This window comes from Lampetra planeri, chromosome 31 (assembly GCF_965212315.1).
Source record: "Lampetra planeri chromosome 31, kcLamPlan1.2.h2, whole genome shotgun sequence".
NCBI classification, from domain to species: domain Eukaryota; kingdom Metazoa; phylum Chordata; class Hyperoartia; order Petromyzontiformes; family Petromyzontidae; genus Lampetra; species Lampetra planeri.
Genome location: NC_136137.1, coordinates 11,076,142 through 11,098,831, shown reverse-complemented (window position 1 = coordinate 11,098,831; position 22,690 = coordinate 11,076,142). Strand labels below are relative to the sequence as shown.

Below are 22,690 nucleotides of genomic sequence, written 5' to 3'. Positions count from 1 at the left end.
TTTGACAATTTTTTTTATTTCACCGGGTGAAGGCCCACCGAGCCACGTTACTAATGTAAGCTCTTTCTTGTTCGGAAGCGGCCTGGCCACAAACGATAAGCTCAACACAGTGGCTTATCACGCGGAAATGTTATAGCAGCCAAATGCCCTACACGCGTGTTTATAAACCGGAGGGCCCGGAGAAAAAAAATCCACGGGGAGAGACACCGCAAATTCCAAATATACAGAAGCAGGCGTCAGGGGTCCGGAATCGAACCCACGACCTCCTGCATACCAGGCGAGTTAGTCAACTTCTCCTAGCCACCGTGATGAGACACCGCAAACTCCAAATATACAGCAGCAGGCGTCAGGATCTGAATCGAACCCACGATCTCCTGCATACCAGGCTAGGTAGTCAACATCTCCAAGCCACCGTGATGGTGATGAGAGACACCACAAACTCCAAATATACAGCAGCAGCAGGCGTCAGGAGTCAGTGATCGAACCCCACAACCTCCTGTATACCTGGCGAGGTAGTTAACATCTCCTAGCCACCGTGATGATGAGACACCACAAACTCCAAATATACAGCATGAGGCGTCAGGGGTCCGGCATCGAACCCACGACCTCCTGCACACCAGGCGAGGTAGTCAACATCTCCAAGCCACCGTGTGCGAGACGACACCAGGTTAATCCCTGGCAGTGGCAGTCCTGGACTAAGAACCAGGTTCCAACCTGCTTAGCTTCCGAGGAGTGTGCGAAGGATCGCGTGGGGGGTAGGTTTGATCCTCTCAGCCCGAATGGCAATGAGTCGTCGCCGGGACAGGCAGCCCCAGCGGGCATTCGGGTTGATGCGCTTGCCGTGGCCAGTTGCCATCGTCGAGAATTGAACTCATCAGCGAGTCATGCACTACAACAACCACCTCCACCGCAACAACCACCACAACAACCACAGCAATCACCACAAACTACAACAACCAATACAACAACCACCACAATAATCATCACCACAACAACAATCACCACACCAACTCCAACCACCACAACAATCACAACAATCAACGCACCAACTACAACAATCACCACACCCACTACAACAATCACCACTCCAACTCCAACCACCACAACAATCACCACACCAACTACAACAACCACCACAACAACAATCACCACACCGACTACAATAACCACAACAATAACCACACCAACTCCAACCACCACAACAATCACCACACCAACTCTAACCACCGCGGGTCGCGCGCTGATGACGTCTCCCGCCCCACGTGACCTCCCCCGCCCCACGTGACCTCCCCCGGCGGTGCCGCGCAGTGCGGGCCCGGGACCCCGCAGGATCGACGGCGTCACAGCGGCGCTCCACGTCTCGTCGACTCCCCGTCTCTCCCCGTGTCTCTCGCTGTATCCTTGTGTCTCCCCGTGTCTCCCGCAGGCTCCCTGTGTCCCCCACAGGCTCCCGTGTCTCCCCGTGTCTCCCCCCCCCGTCTCTGCCTGGGATCTCCCGGTGTCTCGGCGTCTTTCCGTCTTCTAGACCCTTGTATCCCGCCTGCTCCCCCAGCCCTTCCAAGTCTCCTCCTGGTGTCTTCCTCTGTCTCCGTCTCCTCCTCCCGGTGTCCCTCTCCCCCCCCTCCGCCGTGTCTCCCTCTGTCTCCACCCCCCCCCCCGTGTCCCCCTTCTTCTCCGCGCACCATGAGGTTGGTTCGCGCGCTGCTGCAGAGCGGCGCGGGCAGCATCCCGCGCCACATCGAGCACTACTCCCGCTTCTCGCCCTCGCCACTCTCCATGAAGCAGTTCATGGACTTCGGTGAGAGCGGCCTCCCTCCCCGCTGTGCACCCCACCCGTGCTGCACCCGTGCTGCACCCGTGCTGCGCCCGTGCTGCGCCCGTGCTGCGCCCGTGCTGCGCCCGTGCTGCGCACGTGCTGCGCCCGTGCTGCGCCCCCGCACCCCGATGCACCCGTGCTGGGCCCCTGCTGCGCTCATGCTGTGTTCGTGCTGCGCTCGTGCTGCGCTCGTGCTGGACCCGTGCTGGACCCGTGCTATGCTCGTACTGGGCCCGTGCTGGACCCGTGCTGTGCTCGTGCTGTACTCGTGCTGGACCCGTGCTGGACGTTGCTTGCTACAGCCAGATCGGCCTATCACTTCCCCACGCACTCGGACACCCTGCTACCCTTCGTTTTTCCTCTGCCCATAGCTCCCTGCTTGCTCCCTGCTGTTGCCCGCCATGTGGAATGTATGTTAAACATCTTTTGCACCGTACTTGACCAACCGTGCGAATCGGATATGCGGGGAGAGGACAACAAACTAAACCTCAAAAAGCAGTTCTGAAGAAATGAGTCTAGATTATTTGAAAGTGCGTAGCTCCAGTGGCTTCCTAATATCGGAAGGAAGAGCGTTCCAGACGGCCGCAGAAGCGCATCTGAAAGCGCTGTCAGTTCGCCAGCATCGGATCAAGAAGCAAAGCCTGGCTGCTGATGAGACACTGGATGTCAAATGTGGCCCACACAGTTTGCCTCTATGAAACCTAATCAATTAGCCAGACTAGACACGGATACCTGTACCACCTAAGGTCGCAGAGCGTTTTTATGGCACCGATGTATTTGTCTGGGTAATGAGAGAGGATTCTTTTGATAACAAACTTTTTCAAATGCTTATCACAGAATTCACTGATTTTGGCCATTATCAAGAAATTGGAACTTCCACAGTGATGCCAACTCAGGTGGCGATCTCTGTGTATGCGCTGGGTTCATTAGACTGATTTCGCATTAACCACGAATAGCAAGGATCGTGTTTGAATTGCCACTAGATGTGACAGCACTGTTGGTCTGGCTTTACATGAACACTTCGTTGCTGCAGTCATATCATTTCTCATGCATGTTTATTTTAGGTATCTCTGTGTGCGGCCAGTTTTGTTTACTTAAAACACGCGCGCTTGTGTGTGTGTGCTTATATATTGTTGTTATATGTGAGTTGGCCCAGTCGCCCGGAGGTTAGCGCCTAGCTGGCAAAGGCCACTGATTAAACCGGCTTCCCGAGTCGAGTGGGTTTATGGTTCCAGCCCGGTCACCAATGACTGCACCAAAAGACCTTCACATTACATTTGGTTACGCAGTTAATTTGGCTGAATACCAGCTCGGATAATAAATATCTGTTGGTATGATTGTCAAGCAATGAATATTACACTATAGCAGGGTAGGTGGGAGCATGCTGTCCCCTAGTGTGAAAAATATGTCACTGGAAGGGGTCTCAGAAGTAGTTCTGTAACACCTGCTTCCACGGACCATTCTCCAACATGATGGTTTGCACAGCTCTGCGAGATTTACAATTTGGATTCTTCTTCATGGGACATCGCGTCGGCAACACAATTGGGGTAAAGCTGGGGTAGCAGGGAAAGAAAGCAATCGCATGTTTTGTGTGTGCGTGGTCATCATCATCATCACGCTCCATGGGCAGATTGCCCCGTAGGTGTACACTGCACATGTCATTTGTTTCCACTTTCCTCTCTGTCTTGTGCCACGATGCTCAAGCAGTGCCACGTCTTTCTGGCACCAATCTCTTATGATGTCGTCGTCAAGCCCAATTCTCTGTTAGGTCTTTCTCTCTTTCCGGTACCTTGAATTTGTTCCAAACAACAACAGCAACACTTTTAATTTGCCTGTTATTGTCCACCCCGCGTGTTGGCAGGCTCGGAGAATGCATGTGAGAAAACGTCTTTCACGTTCCTGCGCCATGAGCTCCCGGTGCGACTCTGCAACATCATGAAGGAGATTAATTTGCTCCCAGACAAACTCCTGCAGACGCCGTCCGTACGCCTCGTTCAGAGCTGGTGAGTGGCGTCTGCCCCGTGCCCGGAGCGTCACGGTCAGGCCAAGGTCTCTCCGTGTGAAACCTAAGATGGGCGCAACACTGCGCGATCCTCCCTCGCAGCACCCGAGAAACCCAACTGCGCTGAGATGCGAAAACCGATGCCAAGTTCATTATGCGTGCGGTCAGCCGATCGGGCGCTCGTTTTTGTTGTTGTAATTGCTGGAAAATCTTGCGGCCAGCGTTAGGGGACGTGCAGATCGTGGAGTCGGACAGTGGGCACAGTGTTGTCTTGGGTTTCATCTGTGTGCGGTGCGAAGCGATGACAGGCGACGTGTCATATGTGTGTGTGTGTGCCAGCTGTGTGTGAGAGAGAGAACGGTAACTTGTGCGATAGGAAAAGATGGCTATTTTAAGCAGCAGGCGTTGCCGCTTATAGTACATGTCGAGGAAGCATTCGTATTGTCACTGATTCATTGACGTTACACATATCGTTTATTTTATGTAAATATGACGGCTTTTAAAACACACGTTCATATAGTTTTTGCAGTGGCAAAGGTGAATATGGAATGGGAAAAGTTACAATATAATTTATTGATGAAAAACAAACCCGCATCATTGTCACCCATGATCTATCTACTGCTGGATAAAAGCCTCCCAAAGTTTTCACTAAAAAAAATGTTTAGACCTGCATTTTGTGAGTTTGTTGTCCTTCCCCCGCATGTCCGATTGGCACGTTTGGCTACATACGGTGCGAAAGAAGTTCAACATACATAGATACCATCTCCATGCAACGATCTATCTCCCTCCCGCAAAATTCTGCTTTTCTAAAAATATGATGAAACTCACTTTGAAGAATCACAGAACCATCAGCCTCCTATCGCACACGGATGAATGCTTCACGAAGATCATTGGAGGTGGAGCGTTCTGTTGCGGCGCTAGGGATAAAGTCAGCCGTGCGTTCTTCCGCGTTAAAATGTTGATCCCGAGCTAGAGGTCAGCTCGCCCGTCGATGACCCTCTGTGTGCTCGATTTCCGTCCGATTTGAACACCGCTTTATCTTGCAGGTACAACCAGAGCCTGTTGGACATGCTCGACTACGAACGCAAGGACCCTGAGGAAGACACAACTGTCAACACGTGTGTGAGAACACTGGACCGTCTGGATCCACACTGGTTTCCCCGGGCCCTGTTAAGGTCCAAGGGCAGTTACCCTTCTGTTTTCCTGTCCTATAGTGGCCCCCTGTTTGTCCCGATACAGTGTACTTACCAGAGGTGGGACAAAGTCATTGTTATGCAAGTCCAAGTCGAGTCGCAAGTCATCAAATTCATGACTCGAGTCTGACTCGAGTCCAAGTCACATGACTCGAGTCCACATCTCATAGGTGGGACAAAGTCATTGTTATGCAAGTCCAAGTCGAGTCGCAAGTCATCAAATTCATGACTCGAGTCTGACTCGAGTCCAAGTCACATGACTCGAGTCCACACCTCTGGTACTTACCCACCCATTCTGCACAGACCCTTGAGGTGAGGTTGTATAAAATATAAATGACAGTCTGTTCTTCCTATAACGCCGCTTCTTGTTTTCATGAAGCGAATTGGATATATAACGCGGTGAATGTATGAGGGAACACATTTTTTAGAACGCGGATGCGAATCGGATATGACGCGATCGAGTGGACAGAACTACGTCACAGCGCGAGTACGATTAAGCGGTTGCAACGGCTGCCTCGGCGTAGCATCGCACAAGGCATTGGGATGCTACTGGATGCTTCTAGAGGCTACCCACGCGCCTCAGTCTTCGTTCAGCTTGCGTACGCATCGCACGTGTTATCGCGGACTGTGCTTTACTCTATATGATATATTATTTATTATGACGAGGTTTTTCCAGAACGTGGTGTTCCTCATGAACGCAACTACCGCCGCGTTATCGTATAACACGACTACTGTATATTGTTACATCCAAAAGCGTCACGCTTAATATCACACCAAGTACCACAGGCGTCATTGAGATGGCTACGTTTAAGGTGTGCCCTTGTTTAAACGCCCTTTGTTGCTTGAGCTAATAGGAGTAGGGTTGGCTTTCCCCAGGTGTGACTTTTTCCAGCACATGTGTTCTAAGAGGTGCTAGTGTCTACAGTACAGTTGCAAGAGCGCTGTAGTGTGTACCATTAATTATATCTGTAATGTATCCCATTTGGGATGCTTTTCGGTAAACTCTCAATACGTAACGGCACGGAATGCGATCTGCAACGATCGCAATTCAGCCTTTTCTGATTGCTTCATCGTGCTCGTGGTTTGTTTTTCCGAGTGCTGTGCAGCTGCACGTCTGGACATCATAACCACGTGTTGTTTCTCTCCCCCTGTGATCGCACCAGTTTTGTGGAAACGCTGATCAAGATCCGGAACCGGCATAACGACGTGGTGCCCACAATGGCCCAGGGCGTGATTGAGTACAAGGACGCCTACGGCGTGGATCCCGTGTCCAGCTCCAACGTTCAGTACTTCCTCGACCGCTTCTACATGAGCCGTATCTCCATCCGCATGCTCATCAACCAACACAGTGAGCGCTGTCTGAGGGCATGGCCACAGCTTTGTGTGTGTTGGCACCACGGTGGCTATGAGATGTTAACTACCTCGCCTGGTATACAGGAGGTCGTGGGTTCGATCCCTACCCTGATGCCTGCTGTATGTTTGGAGTTTGCGTCTCTCATCATCATCACCACGGTGGCTAGGAGATGTTAACTACCTCGCCTGGTATACAGGAGGTCGTGGGTTCGATCCCGACCCTGACGCCTGCGTTATATTTGGAGTTTGCATTTTCTTCCGGTGGTCGCGTGGATTTTTGCCCGGGTCCTCCAGTTTTCCTTCCACATTTAGGAACATGCGTTTTGGAGTATTTGGCTGGGATAAATTTCCACACGATCTTCTTTCGTATGGCTGATATAGATGCAGAGTAACAGCTATCATTTGTGACCAAATCGCTTCTGAAAAAGAGGTATTTATCTCAGTTGGCCTTGCTTGGTAAATTTTTAAATAAAAATAGTGCGTGCGTGTGTGTAGCTATAGCGGTGGAAAAGCGGGTCGCGCACTGCACTACGAACCCGCTCGCGGTCAAAACCAGTGACGATTATCTGAAGCGATCCTGGGCCTCCCCTAGGTCGCCTCGGCCTCAAATGAGTACCTGGTGCAGTGTGTCAGCATCGCCACGAGGGAGACAGGTGGCCGAGCGTGGTGCTAGCCACCCACCCCCTCGTGTGCCGTGCCGGCCTCCATAGGTGCTCGCTAACAGCACTTGCTCCCACAGTCTGTTCAGGCTATAAGGGAGTCTTTGTCTTTGTAGCTGGAGCTGTTGTATGTATGTTGTAAGTATATCTACGGAACCGGAGAACACCAATCGGCGAGCAGCACAAAGGGAATGCGAGTATCAAAGTATTAATAGCTCGCGTTGAGCAGTTCTATCTTTGAGACCTTTTTGCCATAACTGCTCTACCCGAGCAATTCATACTTTGATATTTGCATTGTCTTTGTGCTGTTCGCCATCTGCGTTCTCTGGTCTGATACTGGTGAGACGAGGCCATAATAAAAACTGTCTCTGGTGTAGGTCAATCAGTTTCAAAGACAATGTATATATTATCAGAGCGTGTTTGAATGTTTTGCCACAAGTACGTGTGGTTAATGCAGACTTGATGCCTTGCAATAGGTATCTATTTGATGTTTGAACATCTTAACATCTGTTTTATTTCCAGAAAGGGTAAAGCCTATCTTTACGTTGTATGTTGAACTTTTTTCGTACCGTACGTAGCCAACTGCACTAATCGGAGGTCATGCTATCATGACGTTGGTCTCCGCCCCGTCACTGTAAGAGTTTATGGATTGGCTGCTGCTGGCAGTACTACTATCGTTTAGGAAAATCACATTCTAACTATTAATTATACAAACTATTTAATATTTTACCAGCTAAGGCCCACTGACCTGTATAACTGTTTTTCAGAAGCGACCTGGCTAGAAATGATAGCTCAACAAAGTGACTTATCAATTGGAAATTTATAGTAACCAAATAACTCTTAGATGCATCTTTCTAAATGTCGAGGGAAAAACCGAAGGAACCCGGAGCCAAATCCACGCAATCACGGGGAGAATATACAAACTTCAAACATACACGCGTTAGGGTTGGGATCGAACCCACGACCTCCCGTAGACCAGGTGAGGAAGTTATCGCCACCTTGGCGCCCAATTCATTCCTGTGGCGGTGACATGGCCCAGCGGCAGCGCATTCGCTGCTTGTTGCAGAGAGAGGTTCGCGGATGATATCCTGGAAGACGCCACTGATTCATACTGCGGGCCTGTTAACCACAAACGATCTGCCGCCTGCTTCACAGTGGACTTTAAAGATCCCGTGATGCCACTCGGAGAAGAGTCGGCCATTGTGTACTGGCGTCGCGGTCCAGATTTGCCAAATTAGAAAAATTACCCGCAAGCTACTAAGCTGGGAACCGCATGGCAGTCATTGCCTCCCACTGTGGAAACTTAACAGGACCCTCCTGAAAAAGAGTCTTTAGACCGAAGTAATGCTTTCCAGGGTAAATTAGTGTAGTAATCCTTCGTGATCAAGGTTTTTGGGTTATATCGCGTAAGTATAAATGTATCGTAATCCTCCACCACCCGACAGCCAATTAGTAAGGGATTTGTCATGTAAACAATGCGCCAGTTAGTTACTACTTCAGCCACCGGTGTGTTGGAAAGTAAATCCACAACATTTAAAATTTGAGTACGACATTTGGCTGGTAATTACATCCAGCATCATCGGGCGATTTGCTAGAATGGTGAAGCAGTCTACCTGCTTCTGGTCTTAAATCGCGCAAGATGACATCATCACTGTGAACCCATCAGTAATAATAATAAATACCCTGGATAGCCAGGTAAGAGGGCCTTGATACTAAAGTCTCTTTTTCAAAGGTGACCTGGGTTAGAAGTCGCACGGAAAATGTAACAGCAGCACCACACAAGTACAGTGCAAAAACAGTAAAAGCTTTTAGTTTTCACAACACAGTGATTCCGGCAAGAATATTGGAAAATAAAATCTATTTTAGTCCGGACCAGGTAGGCGTTCGAAAAACACATTTCTGAAACAGTTACATTCTTATTCCTCAATAAATGCCTCAAATGGGGCTTTAACAACGCGATGGCATTCCTTCAAACGTAAAAAAAAAGACTCGAGAAAGCATCGCAATATTCATGAAAGTTTACTCAGTGGCTGAATGGTGGCTCAGTTTGAAGTGGCAGCACGCGACTTGGTTTACAGCCGCGACGTAACCTGGGGCACGCGTTCAGAACCGACGTTGACCCCCAGGGTTGGTCACCGTCAACCCTCGGGTAGTTTTTGCCGGCCACCCCTGTACTTGGGAAAAACAATTTAAGTCAGCCTGACTCTGCTTGCGAGACACCGAATGTCAAAACGGTTCCAGAGTTTGCTTGTGTTGAACCAATTTCAGATGAAAATATTCACTCCCGGAAGGCCGTACGGTGGCTGACGGTTGGGAGGGAGGCGAATAGCCCGCTCGTTCGTTTTGTTACTCTCAGCGTTGCCAGAAAATGGCAAATTTGTTCAACAGCCAGTTGTGTTGGTGAGTCGTGAATGCGATCGAAAGAGTTGTGCAATGAGCGGTAGTGGTGCAATGGGGAGTTCCGAGGACCACTTCCCATGACCTCGCAGACTACCAGCAGTATGTAGATCCCTGGCTGGGAACCATTGACCTAGGAGATGCATGTTGTGGACAAATACAGCCGAGGTGGTGATGATTAACCGTGCACTCTAAGCGGTGATGATTAACTCTGCACTCTAAGAGATGATGATGATGATGGTGATTAGCTATAGAGCCTAAGCGGTGATTATTAACTATTCTCCAGCGCTGCTGTTTGGAGGAGGAGTGAACCCCGCTCACCCCAAGCACATCGGCAGCATCGACCCGAACTGCGACGTGGTTGGCGTCATCAAAGGTGAGCACTCAACAGCAGCCACCAATGCCGCGGAATGTGCGACGAATACACACCGTCATTCATGGCAACAGTTACTGATGATGTCAGGGCAGCGCAAGCTGTGTTGTCAAGAGTGTATTTGAAATCTGTTCTCATTCCCAATCGATTGTGATGGTTTAAAAATACGAGAAGTGTTGCATGGCCTCGACGATGTGCTTTGAGTGAGTCTGTGTGAGTGTATGAATGAGTGTGAGTGTGTGTGCGAGAGTCAGTGAATAAGTGTGTGTGCTAGTCAGTGAATAAGTGTGTGAGTGTGTGTGCAATTCAGTGAATGAGTGTGTGAGTGAGTCAGTGTGAGTCAGTGAATGAGTGTGTGAGTGTGTGTGGGAGTGTAGGTGCTTGCTAACAGCACTCGCCCCAGCGGTCTGTGCAGGTTATATGGGGGATCTATGTCTTTGTGTGAGTGTGTGTCAGGGGTAGTGCAGCCACTCCGCTACGAACCCGGCTCCCCGAGTTCGATTCCTGCTCATAACCACCAACACCAGTGACGATTATCTGAACTGGTCCTTGGCCTCCCCTAGGTCAATTCAGCCTCAAATGAGTACCTGGTGTGGTGTGTAAGCATCGCCACTAGGGAGACAAAGGTGGTCGGGCGTGGTGTTGGCCACCCACCCCCTCGTGTGCCGTGCCGGCCTTCATAGGTGCTCACTAACAGCACTTGTCCCAACAGTTAAGACTATACAGGGGATCTTTATCTTTTATCTTTGCTTTTTGTGGGTGTGTGAGTGTGCCCACATTACGCAAACACTTGCTATCACTGCCCAGTGGAGTGTTTGTTGAAATGCCAAACTGTAACCTTTGGAGGACTTTGATGGAGAATGACAAGGGGTAATGTGATGTCATTTGTAGTTTGTATCCCCAACAGGTTTTAAGGGTTGGCCATTTCGTGTAAATCCCACAAATACATTTATCAGCACCAAGTGAGATACAAGAGATGAAAGTGGGCAAACAAACTGAAGTTAATTCTCAACTGTTCTCAGATATTCTGTCACCGTTTCAAATAATATCACCTTCTGCAGATGCCTTTGAGAATGCCAAGATGCTCTGTGACCAGTATTACTTGGCGTCCCCTGAACTGGAAATCACCGAGTGCAATGGTATGTCCTGCGGCCACTCATCACCTCCGGTAATGTTTACACTATTTTTTATTTTATTTGATCAACGAAATATGTTTTTCTTTTTTAAGTGACCTGGCTATTACAAATTAGAGCTCTACGAAGTGGCTCATCGTGTGGAAATCTATAGCAGCAGCCAACTACTCTCGACGCGTGATGTTGATTCTAAATGTGGAGGGAAAAACTGGGGAGGACCTGGAGAGACATCCACGAAACCACGGGGAGAACATGCAGATTTAAAATATACAGCAGGCGTCAGGGTAGGGATCGAATCCACGGTGGTGAGATGTTAACTCCCTCGTCCACCGTACATAGCCAACCGCGCTAATCAGAGGTGCAGTGGAAGGACAACAAACTAAACATTAAAAGCAGTCCTCAAGAAATGAGTTTTCAATCGAGATTAAAAATTGCATAGCTCCAGTGGCTTCCTAATATCGGAAGGAAGAGCCTTCCAGACGGCCGCAGAAGCGCATTTGAAAGCGCACGATGCGGTGACCATCTTTGTTCGATGGCTTAGCCAAAAGCCGCTGCTCCTTGATGAGATCAGCAAGGTATTCTGGTTCATTTTGTGGCAAGCGCCTTGTGTGTAATGAGTGCGGCCTCATAATAATGCATTCGTTCAGGACCCATAAGCCAATGCAGCTCGGTGAGCACTGGACGGACGCGTACTTTTGTGTGGCACCAACTTGTAAGCGCCTGGGTTCACGTATTTCACAATTCGGCAAGCTAACTGGAAACACGCTTGGCTCGGATTGTTGTGCACTTGACACCATTGCGCAACAAATGCCACCGATAGCAAAACAACTGTAAATCGTAGCGGTCTGCCTCAAATCGGCGAACCGCGTGCATGTCCGTACGTATGCACGCTGAACTTCTTTCGCACCGTACGTAGCGGACCGTGCGAATCGGAGGTGCTAATCCGTGTGCAACCCTCGAGCGTTACCCGCTGGGTGGATGGCACGCTGTGTGCAGGGCGTTGACGCGAGTGCGTGCCTGCGTGCGTGCGTGTCTGCGTGCGTGCCTGCGTGCGTTCGTGCCTGCGTGCGTGCATGCCTGTGTGCGTGCGTGTGTGCCTGCGTGCCTGCGTGCGTGCCTGCATGCCTGCGTGCGTGCCTGCGTGCGTGTGTTTCCAGCCCAGACGCCAAAACAGGCCATCTACGTGGTGAATGTGCCTTCCCACCTGTACCACATGCTGTTTGAACTTTTCAAGGTGAGGCTGCTGCTGCTGCTGTGACTCTGTCTCTCTTAGAATGTCCAGGTGATTTCTTTGAAACCGGAGTGACACTGGGTTGGCTGTGCCCGTGAACTGTCCTGGGCTCACGTTCGTCTCCTGTTGTCTACGCGTGCGCCGTGTGTTGTGCATCGTGCGCGTGTTGTGTATGTATGTTGAACTACTTTCGCACTGTACGTAGCCAACCTTGCTAATGGGAGGTGCGGGGGAAAGACAACAACCTAAGCTGGCTGCAGTGCGTGTGCCTGATGCCGAGTACAAGCTCTGGGTATGTGGTGGGGAGCGGTGGTGTAGCGGTTAGTGCGCTGCGCTACGAAACCGGCGACCCGAGTTCAATTCCTGCTCATGACCAGTAGTAGTGGTGAATATTCTAACCAGTCCTGTGCCTCCCATAGGTCCACTCAGCCTCAAATGAGTACCCGGTGCGATGTGTAAACGTCGTCACTCGGGAGACAAAGGTGGCCGGGCGTGGTGCTGGCCAACCACCCCCTCGTGTGCCGTGCCGGCCTTCATAGGTGCTACTCGCTAACAGCACTTGCCCGAACAGTCTGTTACAGGCTACACGGGTGATCTTTGTCTTTTGTAAAAGCCGTGTATATGCCCCGCATGTGCTGTGTGTGTGCTGCGTACATGTTAAGTGCCGTGCGTGCTCTGTGTGCCGTGGCAGAACGCGATGCGTGCCACGGTGGAGCACCACCCGGCCGAAACGTTGGTGTACCCCCCCATCGAGGTGCTGGTGGCGCTGGGCAAGGAGGACCTCACCATACGGGTACTCGCCGCGACAACTCCTGCGATGCATCTTAAGTCTTGCCGCCGCCCCTCTCCTCTCCCCCCCCCCCCACCATAGCAATGTGGAATTTCCACCGTTGGCTCAGAGCCACAAATTGTCGATGAGCCCCACCTCGGGCCGCATTCTATTCCTAGCCCGTTGGAGGCGCGCAGTTATTATTACCTCCTCTGCAAGGCTGTCCGGGGACTGTCGAGGTGTTTTCACGAATTGGCCTTGTTCGGCCGAGAGGCGATCCGAGGGCAACAGCGGATTTTACGAACCCCGAGCGGCCCCGCGGCGAATGTGCAAGGCAACGGGACGGCATTGGGGAGGGCGGGGGGGGCTCTCGAGCGGCGGCGGCGGGCAACCCGGACGAGTGGGCGGGTCGGCACGTGCGGCCCTCCTTCGTCTCAGCGGCCCGCGGAGCTTTGACGGCGCGCTCATCGTGACCCCCACGCGTCACCCTAGACCCAGGGGTCGGCAAGCCGCGTGCGGCTCTGGCAGGGCCGCGCTTGGTGACATTATTTACGAAAGGGCCGCCGTCTCTCGTTCGCATCGCGTTGCGGAAATCTTGAAGTATTGAGTTGTGGGACCGAATTTGACAAAAAGCGGCTGCTCTTGCCGCTGTTGTTTTGGTTGCTGAGCCCCTGCCTCCTGGCCACCGCGAGAGACTCCATGGGACGCATGCCACCCGCGGGCTGCCGGTTGCCCAGCACTGCTCTAGAACACCCCTTATAGAGGGTGTTTTTGGTCTACTCTTCCACGTTGACCAGACGTTTTTGATGAGGTGTACTCAAACTCTACATCCGCTCCCCACTCCCCCCACCCATGCGCGACCTGCCGATCGATGGTTAAAGACTCGTTTAGTCTGCTGAGTGGCACGAGCATCGTGGGTTGTGGAATCGTCACCGCCGCATCGGAAGATGGAATCGAACTGCCGACCTCTGGGTTGTGCTGACAGTTGCACCGCAGCGGCACCGATACAGTAAATACTCCGATTGATTCACGGCACGAATGCTCGCAATGTTGGCAGAACCTGATTGCCGTTAAATGTTACAGCCCCTCCGGCGTATTGCAGTTGTGGGGTGTGGAATGACCTCCATTGCCCTGGGTTGACAGGTCCACGCAGGCCACCTGATGCCACCCCGCCCGCGTTTGCCGTGAATAAATACATTAGAATACACCGCCGGATGTTGCTGCTATACACTGCAGGTCCTGCAGTGTGCAGTGTGACTCACCGAGTCTCAAGACTCTCCTTCTGGTGGGTCCTGCTAAGTTTTCGCGATAGTTGCTAAGGGTTTCCAAATGAAGTAATTTGTAAATCTTTTTTTTTACTTGACAAATTTAGATCACGCCATTCTCCCTCCCTCCCTCCCTGAAAATACGCCACGGCATCTCTAACGTCCCCTGTGAAGCACACTGCGAGTATTGTATGCTTAATACACCCGTAGCATTAACCACGGTGGCCTGGCAGATTGGAACGGTGAACCTCTGCAATAGGGGGCGAATGCGCTGCCTTCATACGTACGTATATGTACGTTGAACTTCTTCCACATCGTACGTAGCCGACCGTGCTGATCGGAGGTGCGGCCTCGTAACAGCCCCCGAACTATGGATAGATGACCATTACCTGTGTACCGGTTAAGAACTAATTCAGACCAAGTTTCAGGTGTACTTTGTTTAACCGGGCGGTGAGAGCTTGAGGGAGCAGCGTCATCTCATTTGCAAGAGTGACCTGGGGCGTTCGACTGCCAGTCGGAGGCGGTGATTGCTGTGTACAATGTCCAATCAAGAAAGGCACAATCCTACGACCATCAGTCTCGATATCAAACTAACGTTTCTCTATTTACTACAAATCACATGCGTGTGTTTGTTTCGCCAACTACATCTGTATGAAATGTACATCTTTTGTTGCAAACAAAAAATGGCCAGACAAAATTCCTACTTCCCATATCTGACCTTTTCACGTCAAAAATAACGGCATTTGTTTAAACATCTCTTTAGCCACAGGGCCTTATGATTTACTTTTCATCAGCGTTGGTTCAACACGAGCCCAACTCTGCACTGGTTTTGACATTCAGTGTCTCCTTGGCTTGAACCGAACGCTGGCGAGCGGCCCAGTGTGTACACAGCAATGCAGCCGCCCGTCAGCCGTGAGTCCTCGTCTGCCACGAAGCTATACAGCGCGTGACGATGCCAAGTGACGAGAGGAGATGTTTTGACGGTGTCACCGCCCCAGTGGCCTGGCTTCGTCACCGTTGCCGTGTGCCGTGTGCCCTGACAGATGAGCGACAAGGGAGGTGGGGTGCCCCTCCGAAAAATCGATCGGCTGTTTAACTACATGTACTCCACGGCGCCCCGACCACGCATGGACACCTCCCGTGCTGCCCCCCTGGTACGGAAGCCGAGCGGCGGGCGCCATAACCCGGTCACGTGATCTGGCGGTTGCCGCAAATGACAAAGCGCTACTTGGTGCGTTCATCAGGAGCGCTGCACTAAACAGAATATCATAAAGTGTGATCGGTGATGTTTCGGGGCAATGGCAGTTCTTCATCGCGCTTGCATCACGCGCTTTCAGAGGCACTTATGTGGCCGTCTGGAAAGCTCTTCCGATATTAGGAAGCCTCTGGAGCTATGCACTTTAACCTTGAGATTTAAAACTAATTTCTTTAAAGCTGCCGTTTGTCTTTAGTTTGTTGTCCTTCCCCCGTACCTCCGATTATCACGGTTGGCTACATACAGTGCAAAAGAAGTTAAACATACATACAGAAGTACTTACAAAAAGGCTATAAAGATGGAGTGAACAACAGTTGGAGATTACATCGGGCTCTGATAATAATAATTAATATCTTAAGGATGTTTCAAGATGACCAGTACTTCATTGGTATGTGCATAGTTATTCATGAGTGGATACTAGGTAACAGACGAAACTCATAACACATCAAACATTTATATAATGCACAATTAATTTGCATTCAAAGTAAAATCACCAACATTTGCCGACTCATTGCATCCTGGGTAACCGGTCTCCATTCAGTCTTTTTCCGTACAGAGACCCCTTGTCTCCTGCCACACGAGCGTGGCCAATTACAAAGCACGAACAAACTTGCACACACATTCCAGGCTAATTCAGGCCCCCCTACAGTGATTGTGACCCGTGGCAGCTTCTGCCGTGCTGCAGCGGGGCTGAGAGATATTCACGGAACACAGATCCCCAGCGTGCTGCAGGGCAGTGGCTTTTTTTTTGTGTGCGTGGCGTTCAGGCTGGCTTTGGATATGGGCTGCCTCTCTCCCGGCTCTACGCTCGCTACTTCCAGGGGGACATTCATCTGTACTCCATGGAGGGGCACGGCACCTCCGCCCTCGTCTACCTGAAGGTGAGCTGGCTGCTCTGAGATCGGTGGGGGAGCTGCGATGGACTAAGAGGCCGCCGTTACCGGGACTACGCGACGTCGTCGTGTGGAGACTTGGCAGCATTTTACGGCGTTGAGTTTTTTGAGATCCGGCCAAGAGCTCGGGGTGCCGCGATGGCGAGATGTTAACAACCTCGCCTGGTGTACAGGAGGTCGTGCGTTCGACCCTGACGCCTGTTGTATATTTTCAGTTTGAGTGTCTCTCTCCCCGTGGTCGCGTGGAGTTTTCTCCGGATCCTCCGGATTTTCTCTCCACATTTAGAAACATGGGTTGGAAATTGGCTGCTATAAATCTCCACATGATAAGCCACTTCATTGGGCTATCATTTGTGGCCAGGTCGCTTCTGAAAAAGAGTGTGGTGGCGTGTGGTCTGTCACCTAAAAATCAACGGAAGGGATCGCTGTTAATGGAAAACAAAATAATCATAAGCAGAATTAAATATTCTCCACAACAACACAAATTATTACTGTGAGTTGTGTATTGTGTAGTTTTGTGTTGAACTAGCACCCGTGTCTAACAAGGTCCTTGCCTTTTAACACCAACATTGGTTCAGGCAAGCCTGACTGCTAATGAGACAATTAATGTCAAAACCGGCCCATCATTTGCTTGTTCGCGTTGACCTTCATAGATGCTCGCTAACGGCACTTGCCCCAAAAGTCTGTAAAGTCTATATGGGGGATCTTTCTTGTATCATTTGTTTGTGTATCGATAGTTACATTTTTATGTGCAATTTCATTGAGGGACTGCGTGTCGTCTTGATGTGGTCTGGGACTGTTGTTGTTGCTGCTTTTGCTGCCTTGCCTGAACTTACATTTGGTGTTGACGGATCAGCAGGAATGTACATGCTGATGAAATGTGTCCTGTACGTTATTTATTTACCTTTAGTGACTTGTTTACCTTTTCTCTTACTTTGCACCCCTGTCGTCTCTTTGTACTTTTGCTGTTGGAACTTGCTGACCCGTCCCGACTGGATATCCGCGGGGAAAAAAGCTTCATAACTCATCGGATTTCTCCTCCTCCTCCTGTCTAAATAAAGATGCTGATCGTGTTGAAGCAGTGCCGCCGAAAAAAGATGCACTCCCACCGAGGCCGCAGTGCCGCCGTGCGACGGAAAGAGGCGTCGTTGTCCACCCACTTGCTTCTCTGGACATGAACTGCTGGACATCTGTGGAAAAAGAGCTTTACGGCTCGTCGGATTCCTCCAGTATAAATAATCATTCCTATTCTGTCTTAACGCGTGCGGTCATCGCCTCGCGGTGCCGCGCTGCGGTCGCGATCCGTATCCCCGGCGGGTGCTTCGTCCGATGGATGCGGTGAAGCGGAGGGCGGCCGGTCTGTGCGTGTGTGCGCAGGCGCTGTCGAGCGAGTCGGTGGAGCGGCTGCCCGTCTACAACAAGTCGGCGTGGCGCCACTACCACGAGGCGCACGAGGCCGACGACTGGTGCGTGCCGAGCAGCGAGCCGCGCAACATGGCCACCTACAAGCCGCGCTAGGGGCCGTCGGGCGCCCCGCCGCCCGGCACCGCTCGCCCGAGCCGTGTGCCCCTTCGGCGTGCGGTCAACTGTGCGGTCATCTCCTGAACTCGCCCGCACCCAGCGACATGGCACCCTCTCCCCCCCACGCCTACCCCCACAGCGCGCGCAATGGTTGCCAGCGCGTGCGATCCTGCGGTGGTGTGGGTGCGCCGATTTCACTCCGAAAGGTCACGGAGTAATAATATATTTTGGTGTGAGTCTGTGTGAATATAGAACTGTAAATAGTACAGAACTCTATAGAGTATAGTATCAAAACGTGTAAGGACAAGATCCCAGCATTTCCTTTTCAACGTGAAATGATCACGTACGTCCACGCACTCATTTCATTAATTTCGAAGGGGGTCCCGGTTTCTCACTCGTGCACTCCCTTAGGGTGCTCGTCGCTCCCCGCGTCCGTGCTGCAGATGCGGTAAGAGGTGGAGAGAGAGGACCTGTGGTCATTTTTTCAGGAGAAGTGTCCGGATGGCCACGCGAGTTCCATTCTTCGCGAAATATTCACTCGACGATTAAAAGAAAAAATTATGATTCAGGCAATGCGCGGACCCCGTCACATCGCGTCGTCGTTGCGACACACGTAATACACACGTAATACACACGTAATATACACGTAATACACTCGTAATATACGCGTAATACACGCGTAATACACGCGTGATACACACGTGATACACACGTGATACACACGTAATACACACGTGATACACACGTGATACACACCGTCAACATAAACTAAACAGATCCTTGACAATTTTTTATTCGGCAGAATCTGTTTAGCTCGCCAATCTGCAGAATGTGTTTATATCTCGAATCTGCAGAATGTGTTTAGCTCCCGAAGCTACAGAATCTGTTTCTCTAAAATCTGCAGAATCTGTTTCTCGAATCTGGAGAATCGATTTCTCTAGAATCTCGTCTCCGGACACCAACTTCAGACGGGTTGTGCTTCGTCTTACAAACGTCGAGTTTGAGGCAGAACCGGGGAGGGATTTTTAGACATCGGAAGATGGAACCGTAATGGCGACCTCTGGACGGTCACAGTGCACTGCATCACACTGAACATGTAGCTTTACTTCGTTACAATTTAACCAGTTTATTTTAAGAATATGAAAATATATATATATATGTGCACACACGTAAGATTTTGGTTTTCATCCAACCATTTCAAATATTGTAAAGATGAAAAGTTTTTTAAGTATTACTGATAAGCTGTCGCGTGATGTGTTCTCAACTGTCGCGTTGCAGTTGAAACCGCGGCTGACCCCCTTGCCACTTTGTACATCTCGATGGCGTTAGGTTAAAACCTTGTGGTTGGGTCATAAGCAATTTTAATCTGGCGAAAACAACGTATAGAACTGGGTTGCTCTTCATGGGACCTCCCTTGCCAGTTGGTCTAACACTGTTTGAGACTAAGCTCTTCAGAAAGCTGTCTCTGGTGTGGACCAATCCGTTTGCATATACTACCGGAGCATGCTTTTTGTTTGCATGTTCACCACAAGTCTATGTGTTTGGTGTTTTAACATCGTAACACACCTGTTTTATTGCCAGAAAGGATAAAACCTATTCTCATGTGTTGCTCTCATTTTAATCGGAGTCACGAATTATTGCGGCGGTTTACCTTTTTTTCGTCATCGCAATGAAATCATTTCCAGCCTCTCTCCTCGTGTTCTGAGTCTTGGTGTTTCGGTGAAGCGCCCCGTCCTTGTGGTGAGCCCACTTGCCCAGTGTATTGTGACCCCCCCTGCCTTTCGGACTCCTGGCGTTTGATATGAGCAGCCGCACCCGGGCATCAAGAGACGTTCACCGTGAGAAATGGCGACGAGAACGAATCGCTGTCCGTGGGAAGTGCCGCGAGCGTGAGGGCACCGCTGGGTGGACGAAGTTCATTGCCTGTCGTGGTACGGGCAGCCGAGTTTGGATTTTAGTGTTGGGCTCCTGTGGTTTTAAACGCGCAGAGTCATTTTGGCATCATGTTTGGGAACATTTCCGTCGTCGTTTGATATTCAAACAGAATCCCAACTGGCCTGCAGGGTGCTTTGTGTCGCCACCAGCGAGGTGCACAGAATCCCCCAGTCGGACCCTGTGGGAGCTCGTGTTTAGATGGAGCGGTTGTGATGACGAGGACGACGACGACGGGTTCCGTGCCCCAGCCAGGCTGGGACTCTTGCTCTCCATCCCTTGACTCCAGTGACATGTTGCTGCGGGTTCACTGCACCGTGGAAACGTTCAGTTGGTTTTGTGGAATTGAAACACAAATTAATTTTATTTAAATGATGGTTGCCGGGTGACATGCTCGTCGTCACTTCAGGGGACATTTGATTGCAGATTGAGGGCAGTGGGAGGCTGCCGTCAGCAGCCTACGAACACAAATGTCGGTGAACGAGAGCGTGAACAGATACCCTGGTTTTCTCGCTCTAGAATTTGATTCGTGGACATTAAAACGTTTCAATTGGTTCGTGAAAAAATTGGTGCAGAATTCATCGAACTTTTCCCAGCTTGCACCCTCACCGCCCCCCCTCGACCTGTTCTCTGACGTCACGTGGACACGACCAATGGGCGCCGATGTCACCAATAACAGAACACGGGGGGAGTGTTTGTAACGGTTTTCTTTCGCGGAATTTTTTTTTTACTTTGAAAAAGAATCGTCGGTGTTGGCTAAAAGTATTGTAAATATGAGAGTTAACTTTCAATAGAAAGTGAATTCCTATGATGCGTTAGGGGTTAGGATGTTATCTATACATTAAAAGACATTGGAAAATTCCACATTACGTGTTTGACCCGAAAAAGACTCGGATGCGCTATCCGCTGCTGGGCTAGACTTCCTCTAGTTCACCATCTCTCCGTTTTGTAACACTCCGATGCTCACCAGATTTTTTAACCCCTCGCACAACCTGCTCCACTCATTCCGCCTGCAACCGCTGGGGAGAGAGCTGAGGTGAGGAGCCCTGCTCTATCCGCTGCTGGCCTAGACTACCTCTAGTATATCATGCCTATTGCATGCGCTATCCACTGCTGGGCTAGGCTCCATCTCTATAGCTTTTGCTCTGTCATGGCCGAGACTCCATCTCTAGAGGATGCTCCATCCACTGCTGGTCTAGACCCTTGTGCCCCGCCCACTCTGTTCTGACACTTGGGCTACGCCCACTTGCAAACCTTTATAAACAGTTGCATTTAGAGGCTTACCCCCCCCCTTTCCTCTCCGCCTGATGACGACCGCTTGTGTTGCGATCGAAACGTCGTGGTTTTTATTTATTTTATTTGTATTAATTTGAACCTATCTACGTGACTTTACCGAAACACCCAAGGCACATCGGCATAAGTTGTTTTTGGCCAAATATGCCACAATTTATTTTGCGTTATGTATCAATAAAAAGTGAATTGCTCCATCGTGTTGAGGCTCACCGTGCGATGTATCCAAGGAAATTGGGAAATTCCACGTAAAAAAAAATCGCTCGGGAAAAAAAGGTCGTGGTGACGAGTGACGTGTCATCTATGACGTTAAATAAAGAACAAATCGTGACAAGTATTTGTAGCGGTTTTGTTTTATTGGACACCACTTTCAAACATTACAAAGTCATCTACACACTGGGAGGATGAAAAAAAAACCACGCGGAATTCCGTGAAAGCGAGAATTGACACTCCTGCCTGCGACCCGAGTTGTGTTTTGCGAGTCTCCTGCTCCCAATTAACCCCACGCAGGGCGGCGGCGGCGGCGGCAGCAAGATCCAAACCGCCCTTTTTTCGCAAGTCGAGAGACATTCGTTGAAGAGCGCTCGCAAGCGCCCGTGACCCACCGGCGGTGGACGACCTCGCGTGCAACAAGCCGCCGTCGTAGGCTGCCACTGCCAGCGCCGCCGATAGCCACTCGACGAGGCTGTAAACCCCTCTGAGCTCGTGGGCCCTGAGCTTTTCGTCATGAGGATTATCTGGAATGTGGTTATTTTGTTGACCAATTATATTTTGTTGTTGTTACGATCCAATTTTTTTGTCACCCACGAAAGACGTCGACAAAAATGGCTCAAGACTTGACTTTTGAAGAACAAGTCAATGCCACCCTCCTTTGTGTTTTGGCTGAGTGTGTACGCGACGTGTTAAAGTGGTAATTTTCACAAATAATGGCCTAACGCGTTTTAAAGGTATTTTTCAATAAAAAAAAACGACCCACGTACCAACATTAAACGAAACAAAACGTTTTATTCTACCAGGTAAGGCCCACTGAGCCGTATAGCTCTTTTTTCCAGAAGCGACCTGGCTATCACAATTGATGAGCTCACCAAAGCGGCTTTATCATCACCACGTGGAAATGTATCGCAGCAAAATACTCTTGAACGCGCGACGTTGATTCTAAATGTGTAGAGAAAGACCAAAGGACCCGGAGAAAAATCCACGCAACCACGGAGAGAGAGAGACACGCAAACTCCAAATACAGGGTGCTTTAAAAAAATGTAACACTCCAGAGAATTTGCAACAATGCCACGAGAAATGTGCCTCCGGGTCTGGAGAGACCACCTGGAGAAGATTCCAGGCACGCGTTGACATTGATGGTGAACGAGTGGAACACTTTTACTTTTTGAAGCTATTAACATACATTTGTTATCACGTTACAGCGTATTATCCGTTCTTTTCCCATTTTAAACGATAGTCCCGTGTAAGTGTTAACATTTGATCTTGATTTGAAGCTTTCGTGACTGCAGGAATCCATACTCTTTTGTTCTTTCGGTAAAGTCACGTAGGTAGAAAAATAAAATAAAGAATAATTATTTTATTTTTCTACCAAAGAGTATGTTAACATTTGTT

At 50.1% G+C, this 22,690-nt stretch overlaps 1 protein-coding gene across 2 annotated transcripts; it reads left to right on the top strand.

The window, feature by feature from the left end:
* Window positions 1–1,284: 1,284 nt before the first annotated feature.
* On the top strand, window positions 1,285–21,280 carry LOC144729222 (pyruvate dehydrogenase (acetyl-transferring) kinase isozyme 2, mitochondrial-like). Of its 2 annotated transcripts, XM_078609300.1 has the most exons (11): window positions 1,286–1,798; window positions 3,678–3,819; window positions 4,865–4,936; window positions 6,175–6,359; window positions 9,707–9,796; window positions 10,855–10,932; window positions 12,084–12,160; window positions 12,849–12,950; window positions 15,235–15,345; window positions 16,214–16,327; window positions 17,717–21,280. In XM_078609300.1, exons 1-11 carry the CDS (start codon window positions 1,684–1,686, stop codon window positions 17,855–17,857), a joined length of 1,227 nt encoding a protein of 408 aa, XP_078465426.1. In that variant the 5' UTR covers window positions 1,286–1,683; the 3' UTR covers window positions 17,858–21,280. The 2 variants fall into 2 exon arrangements, 1 of the variants encoding a protein (XP_078465426.1); XR_013587655.1 differs by lacking the exon at window positions 12,084–12,160 and having other exon boundaries at window positions 1,285–1,798.
* The last annotated feature ends 1,410 nt before the right edge of the window (window positions 21,281–22,690 follow it).

What these genes read in the sequence shown, in the direction of transcription:
- LOC144729222 (XM_078609300.1), top strand. Translation starts at nt 1,684, where the DNA reads ATGAGGTTGGTTCGCGCGCTGCTGCAGAGCGGCGCGGGCAGCATCCCG. An exon ending in CCTCCCGTGCTGCCCCCCTG is followed by an intron (nt 15,346 to 16,213) that starts GTACGGAAGCCG and finishes CGTGGCGTTCAG; the next exon opens with GCTGGCTTTGGATATGGGCT. An exon ending in CCGCCCTCGTCTACCTGAAG is followed by an intron (nt 16,328 to 17,716) that starts GTGAGCTGGCTG and finishes GTGTGTGCGCAG; the next exon opens with GCGCTGTCGAGCGAGTCGGT.